Genomic DNA, 20,270 nt, shown 5'->3' with positions numbered 1-20,270 from the left:
ATATATAATTGTATTTTTCTTAATAATGTTGTGTATCTCTATTGCCATAAAACAACCCTACTACGAAAGGATATTTATCTTTAGTATCTAAACAGCGGCATAAGATAGGCCAAAACTGGCCATTTGAACTTTTGAAAATTGGTATCCCATCTATATTAAAGATAAGAGTCAATGATTTCGTATTGTTTTCTAATCCTGATTTAAGTTTTCTTTGTAAACCCTCTGCTAGACCTATATGGTAGTAAACCCCATTTTGAAGATTATCAAGAATAAGAGCTTTTTGACTATTTATATCCAGAATAGTCCTTGAATCCAAAGGAAGTGTACTATGAAATGGCTTTAATATTTTCAAAAGCCCATTTAAGCTGCGTGACTAATTCCGAAGGTTAAGACCCATTCTCTTAAATAGCTTTGTAACTTTTCATCATTTTCTGCTTCGCCACACGAGGTAGAACTCCACTGACTTTCACTTCCATTAGAAAAATATTCAAAATTATCTTTAACATCATCTCCACTGTTCGCTGAGTCCGTAAATGAAGAAGTTTCAATTTCTCCATCTTCTTGAATTAAATCATTATCGACGAGATCAATGTAGTGACTATCTTGAATTAAATCATTATCATCTGGATCAATGTATTGTCTATCCACATCTTTTTCAAAGTTCAAAACAGCAACTTCCTTTTCATCATAAGCCACATTTCTGTGTGTATCAAGTAAATGTTCTTGAACAGCATTAGAAATATTTCTTCTCTTCGTTCTTTTTGAAATTTTATACATAACGAAAACTGATGGCTCCAAAATACAGAGTAGTCAAAACCTATTTGGTACATAATATTTACTATAAAGTACCGCATAAGAAAGACCCAATTTTTGATGTATTTGAATTGAAATTAACTTACACTGTGGGAAAAATGATTTATATTTACTCGACTACATCAGTTCTTACATAAGGAGCCACTATTGTTCCCATAAAACATGAATAACTGAAAGTGCCGCATAAGAAAGACCCAAGTTTTGATGTAATTGAAATGAAATTAACTTACACTGTGGGAAAAATGATTTATATTTACTCGACTACATCAGTTCTGACATAAGGAGCCACTATGTTCCCAAAAAACATGAATAACTGATAGTGCCGCATAAGAAAGACCCAATTTTGTATGTAATTGAAATTAAATTAACTTAAAATGTGGGAAAAATGATTTATATTTACTCGACTACATCAGTTCTGACATAAGGAGCCACTATGTTCCCAAAAAACATGAATAACTGATAGTGCCGCATAAGAAAGACCCAATTTTATATGTAATTGAATTGAAATTAACTTAAAATGTGGGAAAAATGATTTATATTTACTCGACTACATCAGTTCTGACATAAGGAGCCACTATTGTTCCCAAAAAAACATGAATAACTGAAAGTGCAGCATAAGAAAGACCCAATTTTATATGTAATTGAATTGAAATTAACTTAAAATGTGGGAAAAATGATTTATATTTACTCGACTACATCAGTTCTGACATAAGGAGCCACTATGTTCCCAAAAAACATGAATAACTGATAGTGCCGCATAAGAAAGACCCAATTTTATATGTAATTGAATTGAAATTAACTTAAAATGTGGGAAAAATGATTTATATTTACTCGACTACATCAGTTCTTACATAAGGAGCCACTATTGTTCCCAAAAAAACATGAATAACTGAAAGTGCAGCATAAGAAAGACCCAATTTTATATGTAATTGAATTGAAATTAACTTAAAATGTGGGAAAAATGATTTATATTTACTCGACTACATCAGTTCTGACATAAGGAGCCACTATTGTTCCCAAAAAAACATGAATAACTGAAAGTGCAGCATAAGAAAGACCCAATTTTATATGTAATTGAATTGAAATTAACTTAAAATGTGGGAAAAATGATTTATATTTACTCGACTACATCAGTTCTGACATAAGGAGCCACTATGTTCCCAAAAAACATGAATAACTGATAGTGCCGCATAAGAAAGACCCAATTTTATATGTAATTGAATTGAAATTAACTTAAAATGTGGGAAAAATGATTTATATTTACTCGACTACATCAGTTCTTACATAAGGAGCCACTATTGTTCCCAAAAAAACATGAATAACTGAAAGTGCAGCATAAGAAAGACCCAATTTTATATGTAATTGATATTGAAATTAACTTAAACTGTGGAAAAAATTATTTATATTTACTCGACTATATCAGTTCTGACATAAGGAGCCACTATTGTTCCCAAAAAACATGAATAACTGATAGTGCCGCATAAGAAAGACCCAATTTTGTATGTAATTGAAATTAAATTAACTTAATGTGGGAAAAATGATTTATATTTCTATAACAATTCTAAGGTAAACCCGACAAACTGGCATGAAATATTAGCTATTTCAATAATTTTCAGAAATACTCAAGACATCAAAAATTAAATAAAAATAAATATTTTAAAAATTTACCTATCAAGTGTAACCACAAGCAACAAAGGTCAAAGCAATCCTTTCCAAGAAAAGGCCTAAAAGTACGAAAATGATGTAAATGCTAATAAATGCATAAATATTTTAGTGCAAACTTACCTTTAAAGGAAATGTATTTTTTTAACTTTACGAATAAGAAAATAGTCACAATAATTTACTAATAAAAGTTAAACAAAGAGAATGAAAAAGAAGATATTCTAAAATGGCAAAACAATAAGAGATAAATATTAACCCTTCCACGGACAAAGATAATCTAGACTACGGACCACGAGGTTCGGAAGTTACTAGAAAAGTCAGGGTTGCCAGATAGCCAAAATCAAATTATAAACCCAAAGGCTAAATTCCAGTCGAATATGTCTAGGGCACATTGAAAAAAAAACACACACTAAAATGGTAAAAAATGAGAAATACTCGAGAAATAATGAAGTCGGTGGCCTATGTGGTCCGAGTTTCTAGACCTATATTCGCATTATTTTGGTGGCTGCGAGTCGGGTTATTCGTGGACGGTAAACGCTTTAAGTAAGATATATCCAATTATAAGTCATAAATATCGAAAAATCGAAAACAAAAACCGTAAAAATTTTAAGACACCGAAACTTTAGTGTCGAATTATAGATTTTTTTCTATAATTATTGGACGCGTGACAACGCTGAAATAAGTACATTATTTCAAATGGAGCGCGCATATAAAATCCCAATATTTTTAAATTAATTTAAATCACTAAATTTTGTGCGATTGATTTTATAGTCGCTGTTCAAAAATAATAAACTTTGTGTTAATTCAGTTTAAATAAACACGTGCAACGGACGCGTAAGATAACACTAAATAGGTGTCGTGTGTTGTTCACCCAATGAACACCTACAAACCACGTGTAAAGGAACACTAAATAGATGTCGTGTGTTGTTCACTTAATAATCAAGTGGTCGCAACGTGTTGAGATACACCACAAGTGGTACGTGTGTTCTTACACTTTATAATCACGTGTCCGCAACGTATAGAACTACACGAATTGGTTTTCGTGTTTTAGAATACTCGAAGTCAACGTGGTAATCACGTGTTAGTTATTGCAAACACGTGTTATCAACTAAATTTACGGAATATCAACCAAATCAGCACGTGTGTTTGCTACCTGGGAATGTCATTAATAATTGGACTATTTTTTATCGTCCATAAGGCTGATATTCACCAATAATAGCATGATTTTCACCAATAACAGCCTGATTTTCACCAATAATAGCCAGATTGTTATCAATGGAACTGATTTTCATCCAGTGGCGTAGCTCGTATGGTGGCACCGGTGCGGGTATCATTATGTGCTACTTATTATAGTCAAAACGTGTTAAAACGTTTTTTTTAATTTCTCTTTGCCACTGTTGTCATCGACAACGAGCCTGATTTTCACCAGTACTGAGCCAGATTTTCATTAACAATCAATCTTATTGTCATCAAAAGTGAGGCTGAATATCATCAATAATGTCCTGATTACAATCGGTTTTAACTGAGAAGACAGTGATTTGGCGTGAAATTCTTTTACAATTTTATTAGCCGAGGTGGATACTTATCTCGATAGAGATAGTGATACAAATTACAATCTAAAATTTTCTACATTGCCCTGTCATCGAAAACGGAAGATCAATGTACTCTTTAACCCACATAAACACACCCTCACCCACCCAGATCAAATAATTTCAATAACGGAAAATTCCGGAAAAGCCAATACGTCTTGAAGTGGGTTGGGGGGAATAGAATCGTTTGAGACATTTGCATTCAGGTACATTGTAGACTTGGGAAAATATCAATGTACGTGTGTAACCATGATACGATGGGAAACGAGAAGACAACAGATGTTAATTTTCGTACCGGAGTTTATTTTGCTTTCATGGCTCTTGACACAATATAAAAATAAAAATCTTTATATTTAACCAGCGCAGGCGGCACCAAAGACTTAAATAATTTATAACTTCCTGGCTATGATCGATGAAGTTTAGACTGTATGCGCGTTATATGTATTAGAGCACTAACCTTTTTGAGGACTAGGACATGGTGAAACCTCTCTATTCAGAATTCTGAGGGCAAAGTTTTTACCGGTGTCAATAAATACTTTAGCATCGATATTTGGAATAAGAAAAAAAACTGGAGTAATGGGAGAGGTATGAAAATTTATATTCTTCCTTAGGCTTAACCAGAAGTATTTGATATATTTCTCAGAGAGAGAGAGAGTAGTATTTATGTTCTTACCTTCTTAATATTATTTGCTTCAATCATGCATATCGGGGTCGTGTTGATTTTTCAAAAGAAGTTTTGGGACGAAAATTGTACTGATTATAAAAGTGATTTTCTAAAACTATTTCATAAGAAAAATGTGGTTTATAAATAAAACAATATCTCCACGGATGCTATATTTTACCTCGTCAGGGCAAATTTGGAGTGGTCATTTAGAATATGCTGAAATTCGCGGCCATTCATTTTAATGAACTAGATGGACACTTCTATCGTTATTAATATTATATACTTTTGGAGTAAAATAATTTTTTTTTGCAAATTGTTTTTCATAAAGTTAGTTAGCTTAGTAAAATAACCTTGAGACAAGATGTTATTTTCATGGAAACATAAACATGTTTTGCTTTTGACTAGTTTTAAGCTAATTTTGTTATTATTCAAACAGCTTGTTATTGAGTTCGTTCTAATCGTTCCGAACGCGACAGCTTTCGTTTTTTTATATCAAACGCCATATTGACAAATGGAAGGCTAAAGGTTTAGCAATAAGCGATAACTTTCAGAGTATTTAGGTTATTTTGCTAAATTATTTTCTGTTGGTTATTCATTCACACCCAGAAGATTATTTTTGGATGAAAATCACCGCGATCTGGGAAAATCGTACATCTCATGAAAATATCTGCGAAAGTTAATCGGCTGCTTGGTTAGACATAAATTCAAGTTTATTTTTTTTTTTACAAAAATTGAAAACCTGTCCACTATAGGAAGATTGATAAGTTTGTGGCGTTCTCTAATGTAAGAATATATCAACTCACCTCTTCTTAATTGAGATTTTTCTTATAGGATGATCTTAGTAAACCACTGACAGTAGGAGTTATAGAGGTAAAATATACATAACCTAACATTTACATATATTATTATTCCAAAAAATTAAGTATCATTCAGTAAGATTTTTTAAATATAATTTTATAAGATACCTTAAATATTGTTAGATTTCTCAAATATTGTTATATATATAAGGTTACCCAAATATTGCTATATATATATAAGGTTGCCAAAATATTGTTATATATAAAGTTACCCAAATATTGTTGTACATAAGGTTAACCAATTATTGTTAAATATAAGGTTGCCAAAATATTGTTATTTATAAAGTTACCCAAATATTGTTGAACATAAGGTTAACCAAATATTGTTATATATAAGGTTACCCAAATATTGTTATATACGATTACCTAAATATTATTCCATAAAATTACTTTAATGTTATTCTAAAAGATTACAAAAAAATTTGTTCTAAAAGATTACAAAAAATATAATTCTAAAAGATTACAAAAATATTATTCTAAAAGTTTACTTATATAAGATTACAAAATATTATTCTAAAAGATTACAAAAATTATAATCTAAAAGATGAAAAAATATCATTCTAAAAGATTAAAAAAATAATAATCTAAAAGATTAAAAAATATGATTCTAAAAGATTACTATAATAAGATTAAAAAATGTTATCCTAAAAGATGAAACAAATTATTCTAAAAGATGACTAAAATATTCTAAAACATTACTAAAATATTGTTCTAAAGATTAAAAAATATGGTTCTAAAAGATTACTATAATAAGATTAAAAAATGTTATTCTAAAAGATTAAATATGATTCTAAAAGATCACTAAAATGTTATTATAAAAAATTCTTAAAATATTGTTCTAAAGGTTAAAAAATAATATTCTAAAAGATAACAAAATAATATTCTAAAATATGACAAAATAATAGTATTATAAAAGTTTACTTAAATAAGATTACAAAAATATTATTCTAAAAGATTACTATAAAAAGATTAAAAAAACGTTATTCTAAAAGATTAAAAATTATTCAAAAAATGTTATTCTAAAAGATTAAAAATTATTCAAAAAATGTTATTCTAAAAGATTACTATAATAAGATTTAAAAAATGTTATTCTAAAAGATTAAAAAATATGATTCTAAAAGATTAAAAAATATGATTCTAAAAGATTACTATAATAAGATTAAAAAATATGATTCTAGAAGATGACTAAAATATTATTCTAGAAGATGACTAAAATATTATTCTAGAAGATGACTGAAATATTATTCTAGAAGATAACTGAAATATTATTCTAAAAGATTACAAAATAATATTCTAAAAGATTACAAAATAATATTCTAAAATATTATTAAAATATGATTACAAAAACATTATTCTTAAAAATTACTAAAATATGGTTCTAGAAGAACAAAATAATATTCTAAAAGATTACCAAACTATTATTCTAAAAGATTACTCAAGCAATCCTATAGAATATTATTCAAGTAATGTTATATAAGATTAATTGAATAATACTACATAAAATTACTTGAAAAATACTACATAAAATTACTTGAATAATACTACATAAGATTACTTGAATTATTTATCAGGAAACAATGAATCTTAAAGTTATTGGGGACATTTTATACAGCACATTCAAGTATTCTTTTGAAAAGTTAACTAATATAAGGTAAGTTTTTCCTAAATTTAAAATATTAGCAACACAAAGGTTTTGTACTTTGTTGTATGTTATATTTTAAATATATTGCACTCCGGGTTCTTCAGGAAACGTATCTCTAACTTTTTTCAATGAAGTTATGTAGTCAACGCTAAGCATTTTGTTTATTTAATTTGTGAGAATTAATTCGATTTCACTCTAACACCACAGTGTAGTATACAGAAATTTAAAATTTGAAGAATTTAACACAATAAGCATCAATGAAGATCTAGGATTTGTAAGTATCAATGAATTGCAAATAGTAATTCTTCTTATAAAGTTCATAGCAGCTAAACGAATAACTAAATTTTATATTTATAACTATGATTAAAAAGGTACGGTAAGATATTTTGTTTATAGTCCTAGACTTGACAAAAATCTTCAAAATGTGGAGCTTCTAGAAAAAATTAGGAACATACACTTAAAGGGGCTCCAAAGTTCGGTGGCAAAATGTGTGTAAAGTCAGTAAAGTGCGAAATATACGGTTGACTCTGCCCGCCTCTGCCAAGGCAGAGTGAGGGGTTGGGGGAAAGAAAAGCATGCTCAATTTTCTTTTTTTTGCCACCGTACTTTGGAGCCCCTTTAACATGCTCCGTGAAAAGCTATTTTTCCTGGTTATTAATTTATGAACCCATCGGCCTTTTTCCAACTAAACAAAGCCATTTTTATGTGTTCTACAATTTCTACCTCCTTGCTATCAAAAAATCGCATATTTATTTTTTAAATGAAAAATTATAGCGTAACCTACTTAGTAAAACTACCGTGACAGCTCTAGGTTAAAATATCAGTTCCATTTCAAACTTCGAGAGATAAACAGAAAATACAGAGTGTACAATTAGTTTAAATTAATTTAAACAAATAATTGACATGAAACCATCAATTCTATGTAGTTGGTAAAATTAAATAATTTAAAATCTTTTTATCGAAAATATGCTTTAAAATCTTTTTATCGAAAATATGCTTTAAAATTTTTTATCTAAAATATATTTAACTTCTCTAATAAAAATAACTAGACTAATTAGGGCGATCTTTCAATTTGGTGAGTAAGCCTATATCATCCTTCCAATCGGTTATAGCGAACGGGGCATCACCCGCTAAGGTAACTCAAAGGTTATGGTATTAAATTGAGAACAACTATAATCCTTCGCCACAGATTAGCAAATGAGATAATTGGAAAATCGTACGCATACTTTTTGGATTATAATCGTTGATAGTTTTGGTAAATTTATTTTTCATTCTGTTTTTAGCTAGAGCGACTAGCCTCACTAAATTTGTTTCACTCTATTTACAACTAAAAAATCGTATCGTGCAGCTTAATACGTGCAGTGTTAGATTAAAATCTTATAATAGATGTTTCTAAGAAATAAAATGAATTAAAAGTAAAAAATATAATATGTTGCCTCTTACTTTTACAAGTCTACAAGCGCGCTACAGTCACGAGGGATATAGGTTTTTCTAGCACGCGTGCGGATAATATACTAATAAAGACGTGTTTTGTGACATAAGAGAAACATATTCCATTTTTTACTTTTGATTCATTTTATTTTATAGAAATATCTTTTGAAATAACAACATAAGTAGCATAATAACCATAAGTATTTTACTTCCTATTGTGTTAATCTTAGTGGTGGTCTTTACAATTTTAAATTTGGGAAACCCTTGGTGTAGTTGAACCTTAATAAATAATTTAATTTAAAGCTTTCGTATAACTGTTCCATTTCATTAAATTAGGGAATGGACATCTTGCTAGTGCCAATTCGTCTTTTCAAATTCCGACACGACAGGCCTTCGAATGCAACAAAAATAAGCCACCCATTTGGCTCAGTGTCCAATTTATTCATTACGACGTTTCCCAAGAAAAAGACGATTGCGTCACTGGAATTGTTGTCCACGGATAAAACAGTTTGTACTTTTTTTAAATAACACGGAATATTGTTAAATCGAAGGCATACAATCTATACTTATCCATAACAATTTCATACTTATCCATTTCAATTCCATACTTATCCATTTCCATTTAATATGTAAACATTTCAATTACATGCTTATCCATTTCAATTCAATGCTTATCCATTTCAATTCCATGCTTATACATTTAAATTCCATGCTTATCCATTTCAACTCCATGCTCATCCATTTCAATTTCATGCTTATCAATATAAATGCAATGCTTTTCCATTTCAATTCCATACTTATCCATTTCAATACCGAACTTATCCATTTCAATTCCATACTTGTCCATTTCAATTCCATGCTTATCCATTTCAATTCAATGCTTATCCATTTCAATTCCATGCTTATACATTTAAATTCCATGCTTATCCATTTCAACTCCATGCTCATCCATTTCAATTCCATGCTTATCAATATAAATTCAATGCTTTTCCATTTCAATTCCATACTTATCCATTTCAATACCGAACTTATCCATTTCAATTCCATACTTATCCATTTCAATTCCATGCTTATCCATTTCAATTCAATGCTTATCCATTTCAATTCCATGCTTATACATTTAAATTCCATGCTTATCCATTTCAACTCCATGCTCATCCATTTCAATTCCATGCTTATCAATATAAATTCAATGCTTTTCGATTTCAATTCCATGCTTATCCATTTCAACTCCATGCTCATCCATTTCAATTCCATGCTTATCAATATAAATTCAATGCTTTTCCATTTCAATTCCATACTTATCCATTTCAATACCGAACTTATCCATTTCAATTCCATACTTATCCATTTCAATTCCATACTTATCCATTTCAATTCCATACTTATCCATTTCAATTCCGTATTTGTCCATTTCAATTTCATACTTATCCATTTCAATTCCATACTTATCCATTTCAATTCCATACTTATCCATTTCAATTCCGTATTTGTCCATTTCAATTTCATACTTATCCATTTCAATTTAATACTTAGACATTTCAATTCCATGCTCATCCATTTTAATTCCATGATTATTTATTTCAATTCAATGCTTATTCATTTCAATTCGATGTTCATCCATTTCGATTCCATAACTAGCCATTTCCATTCAATACTTATCAATTTCAAATGTTTCGTCCAGTTTCATTTCCTCTGCTCCTCACCGTTTCATCAGAACTACTTAAATATGGAATTATCAGACGTAGAATGTTTGAAAAGTTTTATGAAAATTTGTGGAAAATAATCTTCACCATCTTTTACGAACGTGAGTTGAGGATTTTAAGAACTGTAGTTAGCTAGAGGGTTTTGTAAGATGTCGTTTGACTTTGAAGTTTGAGATGAGCATTAATAAAATATATATTTTTATAATTTGCAATGCAACAGGCCGAAGCCCTTTTAACGGCAAAACAGGGGTATTTAGACCACGTAGGAAGGTTGAGGCTAGACGTACCATAGATAACCACTATATAGTGTCCCTACGGTAACTATGGATTTAAAACCTCTACAAGTTGTTATGGAAAGAGGTAACCACTTTAAGAACCTGGGAAACAACTTGCAAAGTCGAGGAACAATTATTTGTTTTCTGGTTAAATATATATATTATGTTAAGTTAATTAAAGTTAAAAATGATCAAATAAAAACGACCAGAAACCTGAATTAAAATAAAAACAATAGCATACTAATTAGTCCAATTTTACAACGTACTTTCTAGCAATTTGGCTCAAGCCAGTTTGAGTGGTAATATTACCTGAGATAAAAAAATTAGAAAACTGGATGTAGCCTACGACTTAGTTTTGCTTTATAAGACGTTTAATAATATAACTATCTCACAGCAATGGAAAACGTGCCACGTTATTTGTCTTGGCGAATTCTGGCAGCTGTGTGGTTTCTTTCTCTGACTATGCTGAGCTTTGATATCAATGGGCACATGAAGTCAGAATTTTGTAAATCAGTCTATGACAAACTGGATTCGTTCGAAAGCGCTTTAAAAGTGAAACCTCTGAAACTGAGAGTCGTCAAACATTCGCCGCAAGAGATTTATATGCTTGAAAGGGTACGTCGATACAATTTTTTTTCTACAAAACACACATCTTGTATAAGATTGAAGCCTCTACCGTCGATTGTTGGAAGCTTCGAGATAAATATCTCAGTGGTGGAATTGATTTTTCAAAGCGATACGCCCATTTCATGCAACTTTCAAAATTTACTTTAGCTAAATAAATAAGCTTAATAAATTATATTTAATAGAATTACGGTTTCAAAAAGGTTTGGGAAAAATTATTAAGTCAAAACCATCACCCAGAAATTTGTCTGCGCTCAAAGCGATTAAAACGCATCACTAAAGTTCTAATGTTTTCCCAGATTTTCAACTTAAAAAGTGTATGGTATAAACAGAAACAAAGTGTATGGGAGTGTGCGAAGTTTATTGCTAGACTGAAAGATAATTTTCCAGATCCGGTAACTGGACTTAAAGCAAATGGATGCTCCAAAGAAAGCCCCTTGGATGCTTTTCTTTACTACACAAAAGAAGTTTCAGCAGAAATCAATATTTAAGTTTTCTCACTTGACTAGAAGTTCCAGCGATCTCTCAGTTTAAATGGCGGATCTGTGTTTATTAACATTATAAACACAAACCTAATCAGTTAGGCTATAACGATGGTACCACCTTAGGTCAAATCCATCTATCGACTTTGAATCCCATTTATTCAGGTGGCTGAGTTATATTGGGTGTATATTGTCCTTTTTATTTTGTTCGGTGTATCTATAACTATAAGTCTTAAAGTTTGTCCTTTTATTTATTTATTTGTTTATTTATTTATTTATTTATTTATTTGTTTATTTATTTATTTATTTATTTATTTATTGGTATGCCATGTTCCTAAAAACTCGAGAACGGTCAGCTCTAGAGGTTTGAATTTTAACTCAATGTTCAGGGCCTGATTTCCAACCAAACGCGCATAATTCAAAATACCTGACATGGTTATTAATCTAATTCAATTTTCAGTTTTATTTTACTCTACTTTGGACTTTCACCTCTCAGCTGGAGGTTTGGACGGGAAGGGCTTCTCTTAGTCGTCCGTAGGGGAGCGTCCATAAATTACGTGAGGCGTTTAGGGTAGGGAGAGGGTCGAGCTGAATCTCACCCAATCTCACGTGGAGGAGAGGGGGGGTTTCGTCAAATATCACGTATTTTTTTTCCCGCAAACGTATTTACACTAAAAATATGAATTTTGAAAAATCTCACGTGATATTAGGGGGGATGTTGAGAAATGTCTTTATTTAGTACCATTGATTCTGAAATATAACGCTGTCAAAATTATATTGTTAAAAAGTAAAAGATTTGTAAAAATATATATAATTTAAAATTAGTAAAAGGAATTCAAATGATTTTTCAGTCGGTAATTTGAATTTAAAGTTGGAATAGCTCTCCCAATTAACGTAGTATCTAATACAATTCCGACAGCTACTATCCCAGTTGAAGACTCTACAGGGGAGGGAGGGGGGAGGGGGGTCGAAAAATCGCCACAATCGCCTCACGTAATTAATGGGCGCTACCTAGGCTCTACATTGACGGACCGTTAGAAGGGGTCGAATTTGGGGGCTCTTCAACGGACTCAACACAAGTCATTTGGAAATTAAAACTCGAGAATTGTTAGCTCTCCCAAAAGTTATTAGGAAGAATCATCAGAAGGAAATAAAAATTCAAAGTTTTCTGAAGATGGTTTTGTTATGGTCAGGGCCATCTTAAGGCATGGGCTAAGTGGGCTACAGCCCAGGGCCCCTAGTCAGTTTTGGGGCACCGGAAAAGCCAGCCTTACCACCTCTATTCTAGGGATAAGGGTTTAGTTGGTTAAATATTATTTATGCTCATTTAATATTACGCCTCTTTTAGTTACGTCAAAAGTAATTTGACTCATCATACGGTACCAACAATTTCTAAAACCTAACAGCGAGTCACTGTCAGTAAAACTCTTATTTTCAGTAGCCCTATGTTATACTTTTGAAATTAAAAGTTTTGGTTTGATTGTTGGAGTTATGGAAAGAGAGCATTTGTACTGGTTATCTCTGATTTCTATCGTATTAGCTTAAATACGTACTTCGCCAGATGCTTGATTTTGGGAAATTAAATTTTCTTTATAGGTGCCAAAACAATTAAAATACAACCCATTGCTCATTCATTGAATTTAATTTTATACAAAATTAAAAAAAACCAAGGCTTAATACCAGGCATTGAATAATATAGCTAAAAACGATTTGTTAATACTGTCCAAACAGCTGCTATTTTAATTAAATAACTAAAATCGTTGCAATTGTATTTTTCAAACATTAATTATTTATCGCTGTTTCCGTTTCACCGCTTTTACCCCAATATTCTAAAATTCGAAGCGATTAATTCCCGTTTTGGAAATATCATTTCGAAAGGACACAAATGCTAAAATTGCACCCCGAACCGAAATCTGTGAGCACGATGTACCTTTTTGCCGTTTTGTTCGAATTTTGCGTGCTCCAATAAAAGCATTTTCGCATCCGAGATAATTCCAATTAGTTGTCAAATGGGCTTGGTTAAAAAATTGGCGTTTATCAAATTTAGTGTAGCCGTAAAATTAAATTGAATAAAAGTAAAAAAGTAAAATCAGAATGTCCCAGTGATACCATAATTTGTTTATGTTACGTAATTGTCCTAATAAAGACTATAATACCATATTTTATCCAATTTTTCTTACATTTTTAAAATTCAACTGAGACCAATTATTCAAGCTTTATCGGTAAAAAAGATTATGTAATTAACTACAGGTTTCAAATGCTTGTAACCGATATACATATTTTTCAACAGCTCTTAGCTACCCTCGAAGACACACCAAAAGTAAATAGGCCTATATTTAATTTGGTATATTTATCAAAACGTGTTTTAGAACAGAGAGCTGTGGAAATACAAAACGTCGTAAATTATAACTTCACTTTACACATTGACTTCATTTTCAGGCAAAATTTGATAACACTTATAAAAAACTGGTAGAAATCTTAGAGGCCGATGGACAATCAAGAATTCCTTTTATTGATTTAATGAGCGGTGATTACATCCAACGTTTGTCCGACCCACACGAAGTCTTGGTTGCTAACACTTTTGGGCTAAAGTTAATGTGGCTCAATTTAATATCAGCAAGGTTTAATATCAGCCGGATTATTGGAAGACTTTACCTCTCGCCTCCTTTCATCCAGGTGCATCTCGTTTACGCGGTTTCATCGGAATTCGCCAAATCAAACCGATTTGAAAAAGTTAATCAAATGTAAGTATTTGTTTTGACTATGACTCAAATGGCGAAATGTTTGTCATCGTCATATCATAGGCGTAGTAAACGTTCAACGATTTGAATGACATTTTGGACCTAACTAGAGACACGGTCACACTATCTCTTAATCTAGGATTCGTGTAGATTATATCTACATTTAAAAGTTCCAAAAATATATCAAACTGTCAAACAAACCAACTTACATTCAATATCAAAACATTTCAAACATATTTTGGCTTTCCCTTCGTTATCGCCATATTGATAGCAATAGTCATCTCCTAACGCAGACTTCGCGATTCTCAACTGCTGACAATTTTGGCAGCGTGCATGCTTACTATGCCGTATTTAATCCTTAAACATGGAGAGGTCAGGAGATAAAACTGACCATCGAAAAAATAAAGATGTTTTAACCAGGGTTGGCACAATTTTGCCAAGGGTGGCAAAAACCAGGTCGAAAAAACTAGATTTTTCCGCGGTTTTTTCCACCTATAGTGGCAAAATTCAATAAAAAATAAATAATAAAAGCAGAATATTCTTCAATTCTATTCACTCTTCTTTTGGCCTTTTTTCATCTCTAATATTTGCAATGACCAAATTAGTCACTTAATAGATACATCAATGATTAATTTAGCGTGTAAAGAGTTTTTTCCACTTTTTTTCCGGTTTTTACCAGTTTTTCAAACATGTCCCGGCGAAAACAAGTTTTTGCCAACCCTGGTTTGAACCCTTTTCCAAGTGAAGGGGTGAGCCTAAGCTTTTAAGGTCGGTTGTGACCATGGCTGAAATATACCGAGAAACTGTGTCCCAAATTTTAGTTTCCAACTGTGTTCTCGGAGAACATTTCAGTCTTTTGTATCCTACGAGCGCGTGAAAAACAAATAAGGGGAAAGAAGTATGCGTTGAATATAAATTCAGTAATTTCAAGTGCGTTTATGTATTCAAGACGAGCGCTGATTGACCAAGTAATTTTAGTTTGTTTCAGATTCGGATTGTACATTATAGAAACATAATAATAATAACAAAAGTAGCATAAGACCCAAATGTGTGTCAGCTGTACCTTCGCGCCTATTAACATTTCTAGTGAGACCTAGTCACACTATAGACTACATAAACTACTAATTGGAATAGTACTATCAACTTTATATCTAGGTTTTAGTCTGGCGCGATTTACTCGCCCGTAGACATACGTTCTAAAACGCCTCACTCGGCGGCGCTGGAGTAACTCGATTTTTATGACGTATTTTCCGACCATCTCTTCGTTTCCCTTTTTAGTTCCACATCTATATGTATGTATAGAATGTTGTGAAGTGTCGTCGTCGTCGTCGTCGTCCACATTTTCAACATCTTCCATATCTTTTGAACGGGGTGACATAATCCCACCGTTTTTTCTAAGAATGCTTAATACGGTTGCCACTATCTGCACAACCAAGTTTCACGGGTTAAATTTAGTTAGCGGCGCTTTGCCAGCCTCTTCTATCCGACCCCCCTTAGTCACTTCTAAAAAAATACGCAGCCTTGCAATTTTGGTTACGATTGACTTTTAAATTTCGTTCAAATTTTAATCTATATAACCGCTATACCTCTACAATGTGCGCACGTTTCAGCTCTGTCGTGGAAACAGGGGGCGCAAAAGCCCCCCTTTTCCGATTGTGAGCGTTGATTTACGCACGCTGATTATTACCCAACTGAGTGACATATAAATTTAATTTCTTTTTTAAATTACGTATTTATTTTAGCTCTAACGATTTGCCGGGTTTCGGTGCCCTAGGAAAATTAGGGGCCCTTGGGCGCCGCATAAACCACATTCCCGCTGACGTTCGTTTTTGCCTTACGCAGAGTGCGTGATTTACGTATCGAAGCCTCGTATGGCCAGAAAAAATTAATAAGTGTGACACGTGCTTATCATAGCCGTGGATGGCCAGAAGTAACCAATAAGTGTGACACTACTTATTGAAGCCATGTATGACCAGAAATATCATATAAGTGTGACACTCACTTATCGAAGCCGTGTATTTTAGGTATAAATTTGAAACTTGATGAAGTTATTAGGATGGGTATTGCGGATATTTTACCAGAATTAATTTTAATTTAACCAAGGCTTAGCATGCTTTGGCCTAATTTTAACGCTATTTACGTGCGGTTTGAGGTATAACTTTGAAACTTGATATAGTTATCAGGGTTGGTATTCTCGATATTTTACCAGAATTAATTTTAATTTAACCAAGGCTTAGCATTCTTTGGCTTAATTTTATCGCTATTCGCGTGCGGTTTGAGGAATATCTTTGAAACTTGATTTAGTTATTAGGATGGTCATTGCTGATATTTTACCAGACTTAATTTTAATTTAACCAAGGCTTAGTATGCTTTGGCCTAATTTTAACGCTATTCGCGTGCGGTTTGAGGAATATCTTTGAAACTTGATTTAGTTATTAGGATGGTCATTGCTGATATTTAACCAGACTTAATTTTAATTTAACCAAGGGTTAACTTATTTTGGTATAATTTTAACGCTATTCGCGTGCGGTTTGAGGTATAACTTTGAAACTTGATATAGTTATCAGGGTTGGTATTCTCGATATTTTACCAGAATTAATTTTAATTTAACCAAGGCTTAGCATGCTTTGGCTTAATTTTATCGCTATTCGCGTGCGGTTTGAGGAATATCTTTCAAACTTAATATAGTTATTAGGATGGTCATTGTTGATATTTTACCAGACTTAATTTTAATTTAACCAAGGCTTAGCATGCTTTGGCCTAATTTTAACGCTATTCGCGTGTGGTTTGAGGTATAACTTTGAAACTTGATATAGTTATCAGGGTTCGTATTGCGGATATTTTACCAGACTTAATTTTAATTTAACCAAGGCTTAGCTTGATTTGGTCTAATTTTAAATCTATTCGCGTGCAATTTGAGGTATAACTTTGAAACTGGATGTAGTTATTAGGATGGTCATTGCTGATATTTTACCAGACTTAATTTTAATTTAACCAAGGCTTAGCTTGTTTTGGCCTAATTTTAACGCTATTCGCGTGCGATTCGAGGTATAACTTTGAAACTGGATGTAGTTATTAGGATGGTCATTGCTGATATTTTACCAGACTTAATTGTAATTTAACCAAGGCTTAGCTTGTTTTGGCCTAATTTTAACACTATTCGCGTGCGATTTGAAACTTGATGTAGGTATTAGGATAGGTATTGCGGATATTTTACCAGACTTAATTTTAAATTAACGAAGGCTTAGCATTTTTACGCAGTCTTGACTGGATTTGAGATACGGGGCTCAAACTTTTTATACATTTAAGAAGCTGAAGTCTGACCCTATGTTTAACTCTTTTAACGCGCGCCAAGGGTTAGTGAGCGTATGCGAATTTTCTTCGTAGTTCCTAGTGGATTTGAGATACGGAGCTCAAACTTACAATACAGATAAAGAAGCTTACGTCTGACGTAATGCTTAACCTTTTGACACGCGCCAAGGCTTAGAGAATAATTAATTAATTCATCCATGTGGAACTAATATTACGGCCTTGGCCGACTTGTTTACTTTGCAACAAACTCTCATTAACTACTATACCGTTCTGACACACTTTTGGCTCTTATGCTACTTTTGATAATAATAATCAGCTAGGCTAATACCCAATACCTTTGGCCTATCCAATGACAGATAATAAGATTAATTAGAAAATTAAATAGAGATGTGCGCCTGTAGGTGACCTGTTCTTATTGGTTCCAAGTTTAGTAGAAATAGTGCCAAGTACTTTAATACCTGTCAAAATTTTTATGGTACACTATTATTCGTAATAGCGTGTAATTATGGATGAAATAGAAACTTAAAAAATATCATACTTACATTTAATTTTACGCTGTTTGGTTTTCTCAACAATGTGATAACATAGCGAATTTAACAATAATAGACGCTAGATCATAGGTAAGGCGCCGCAGTGATACGTGGAGTCATTTCCACTATGAATAATCTTAAATTTCACATCTTTAACACGTATCTGCTTGCAAATCACCCGTCTAGCTATAATTAATTTCATAGAACGATATAGAACGGAGTTGTGCTTAAACTTGACATGTGGGTTGATTCTCGATTAGATTTAGCGATAACGCTAACAAACACCCGGAACCAATGCCCAGAATTGAATAACAAACAGCCGGAATCAATGCCCAAATTTGAATAACAAACAGCCGGAATCAATGCCCAAAATTGAATAACAAACAGCCGGAATCAATGCCCAAAATTGAATAACAAACAGCCGGAATCAATGCCCAAAATTGAATAACATTTACTTTAAAAGATGGAAAAACCAATGAAAGACTATTGAGCCTATTTCTTTAAGGATGACGCACTTATTCATATTTAGGAAGAATGACTGTGAAGCGAACATCCTGGTCACCTTTTCTCCTTGCACGTGCCAGAATACACCAGTTTTAGCAAAAGTGACATAAGACCCAAAAGTGTGTCAACTCTACTTTTGCGTCCGTTAAAATATTTACTGAGAGCTAGTCTCACTATAGACTACAAAACCTACTAGTTGGAATAGTACTAGCAACTTTAAATTTAGTCTATGGTCTGCTGAAGTGGAGGAAATTTCAAATTTTGATGACGTATTTTCCACCCCCTCTCCCACTCCCTCTTTTTACTTCGCGACCAGCTCTCATTAAACATTATACCGTTCTGACACACTTTTGGGTCTTATGTCGCTTTTGGTTTTAGGTAACCAATAAGAATCCGGGCTGATTTTATTTTTTAGCTGTTAGAGTGTGAGGAGGATTAAATATTACGCTTAGAATAAATCAATACATTCTTGACTATAAACTTGAGGCAACAATAAAAAAAAATCCAACTATTTTGGAGAATAAAACTAAACTTTTCTGCTTAATTAATCAAGCAATGTTATGTATTTTAGAATTCTGAGGATTTCAGAAACCCGTTTGGGTGATCATATGTTAACCATGGTGCAGCACGTAATGTCCTTAATCAACTGGAAAGAGCCCAAGAAGGATGTGTCAGCTTTGTCGTACGATTCGACCAAGAGCATTTTTGATCTGTTTGTTTTTGGATGTGTTCTCTCCATTATAGTTCTAGGAATCGAATTATTTACTAATTGTGTAAAAGAGGTGATCGCAGTTTTCAAGGGCGAAGGTGACTTAATACCTGTGACAAGCACTGGCGTAGGAACCAGGCGGGCAAGGGTCAATACTTATTCCAAATATTTCTCTGGGAGGGGAGACTAATGTGTTTGCACCTCCAACATTTCGGTTTCTAAGATATTTAAATTGATGAGTTAAAGGTTTTAAAAGCTTCAAGCCAAAGAAGCGGATCTTCGTGTTACAGGGTGTCCTCAAAATTAATATTAAAATATTTTTTGAAAATAAAGTTAGGATTTATAATCGCTATACAGGGTGTTTCAAAATGCTATGCAAAAATATTAAGGAGTTGTAGGGGGGAGTTGAGAAGTATGCCTGTGTTTTCCCCATTTTCCAACGATGAGTTAAAAGAGAGCCAGAGAGCTTCGAAGTATGGCCTACTAGCCCCCGGACGTAGACTGCAACAAGCACAAAACCCAGCAGCAGGGAAATGCGAACATTAAGGTTTGGGTTCGTGTTACAGAAAAAAAAGACGGAGTAAACAAATCGAGGTAACCAGCGTAAAAAAGTAAACTTAAACAGTATTTAAAGTCCCAGCTGATTGGTTTTGCGCTTGTTGCAGCCTAGTTTCAGGGGCTAGTAGGCCACATTTTCAAGTTCTCTGGGTCTCTTTTAACTCATCGTAG

General features: G+C 32.5%; 1 protein-coding gene across 1 annotated transcript; it reads right to left on the bottom strand.

Moving 5' to 3' along the window:
- Positions 1-63: 63 nt before the first annotated feature.
- Positions 64-3,030, bottom strand: LOC149956349 (uncharacterized). The gene is made up of 4 exons (XM_090164711.1): positions 2,599-3,030; positions 2,482-2,537; positions 900-983; positions 64-817 (listed from the first exon to the last, which is right to left on the bottom strand). Exon 4 carries the CDS (start codon positions 775-777, stop codon positions 361-363), a length of 417 nt encoding a protein of 138 aa, XP_090020837.1. The 5' UTR covers positions 778-817; positions 900-983; positions 2,482-2,537; positions 2,599-3,030; the 3' UTR covers positions 64-360.
- Between the last annotated feature and the right edge of the window lie 17,240 nt (positions 3,031-20,270).

Source organism: Leiobunum rupestre, chromosome 2 (genome assembly GCF_980474605.1).
Source record: "Leiobunum rupestre chromosome 2, qqLeiRupe1.1.hap1, whole genome shotgun sequence".
NCBI classification, from domain to species: domain Eukaryota; kingdom Metazoa; phylum Arthropoda; class Arachnida; order Opiliones; family Sclerosomatidae; genus Leiobunum; species Leiobunum rupestre.
The sequence above is the reverse complement of the archived record's forward strand: the minus strand, read 5'-3'. Positions and strand labels throughout refer to the sequence as shown.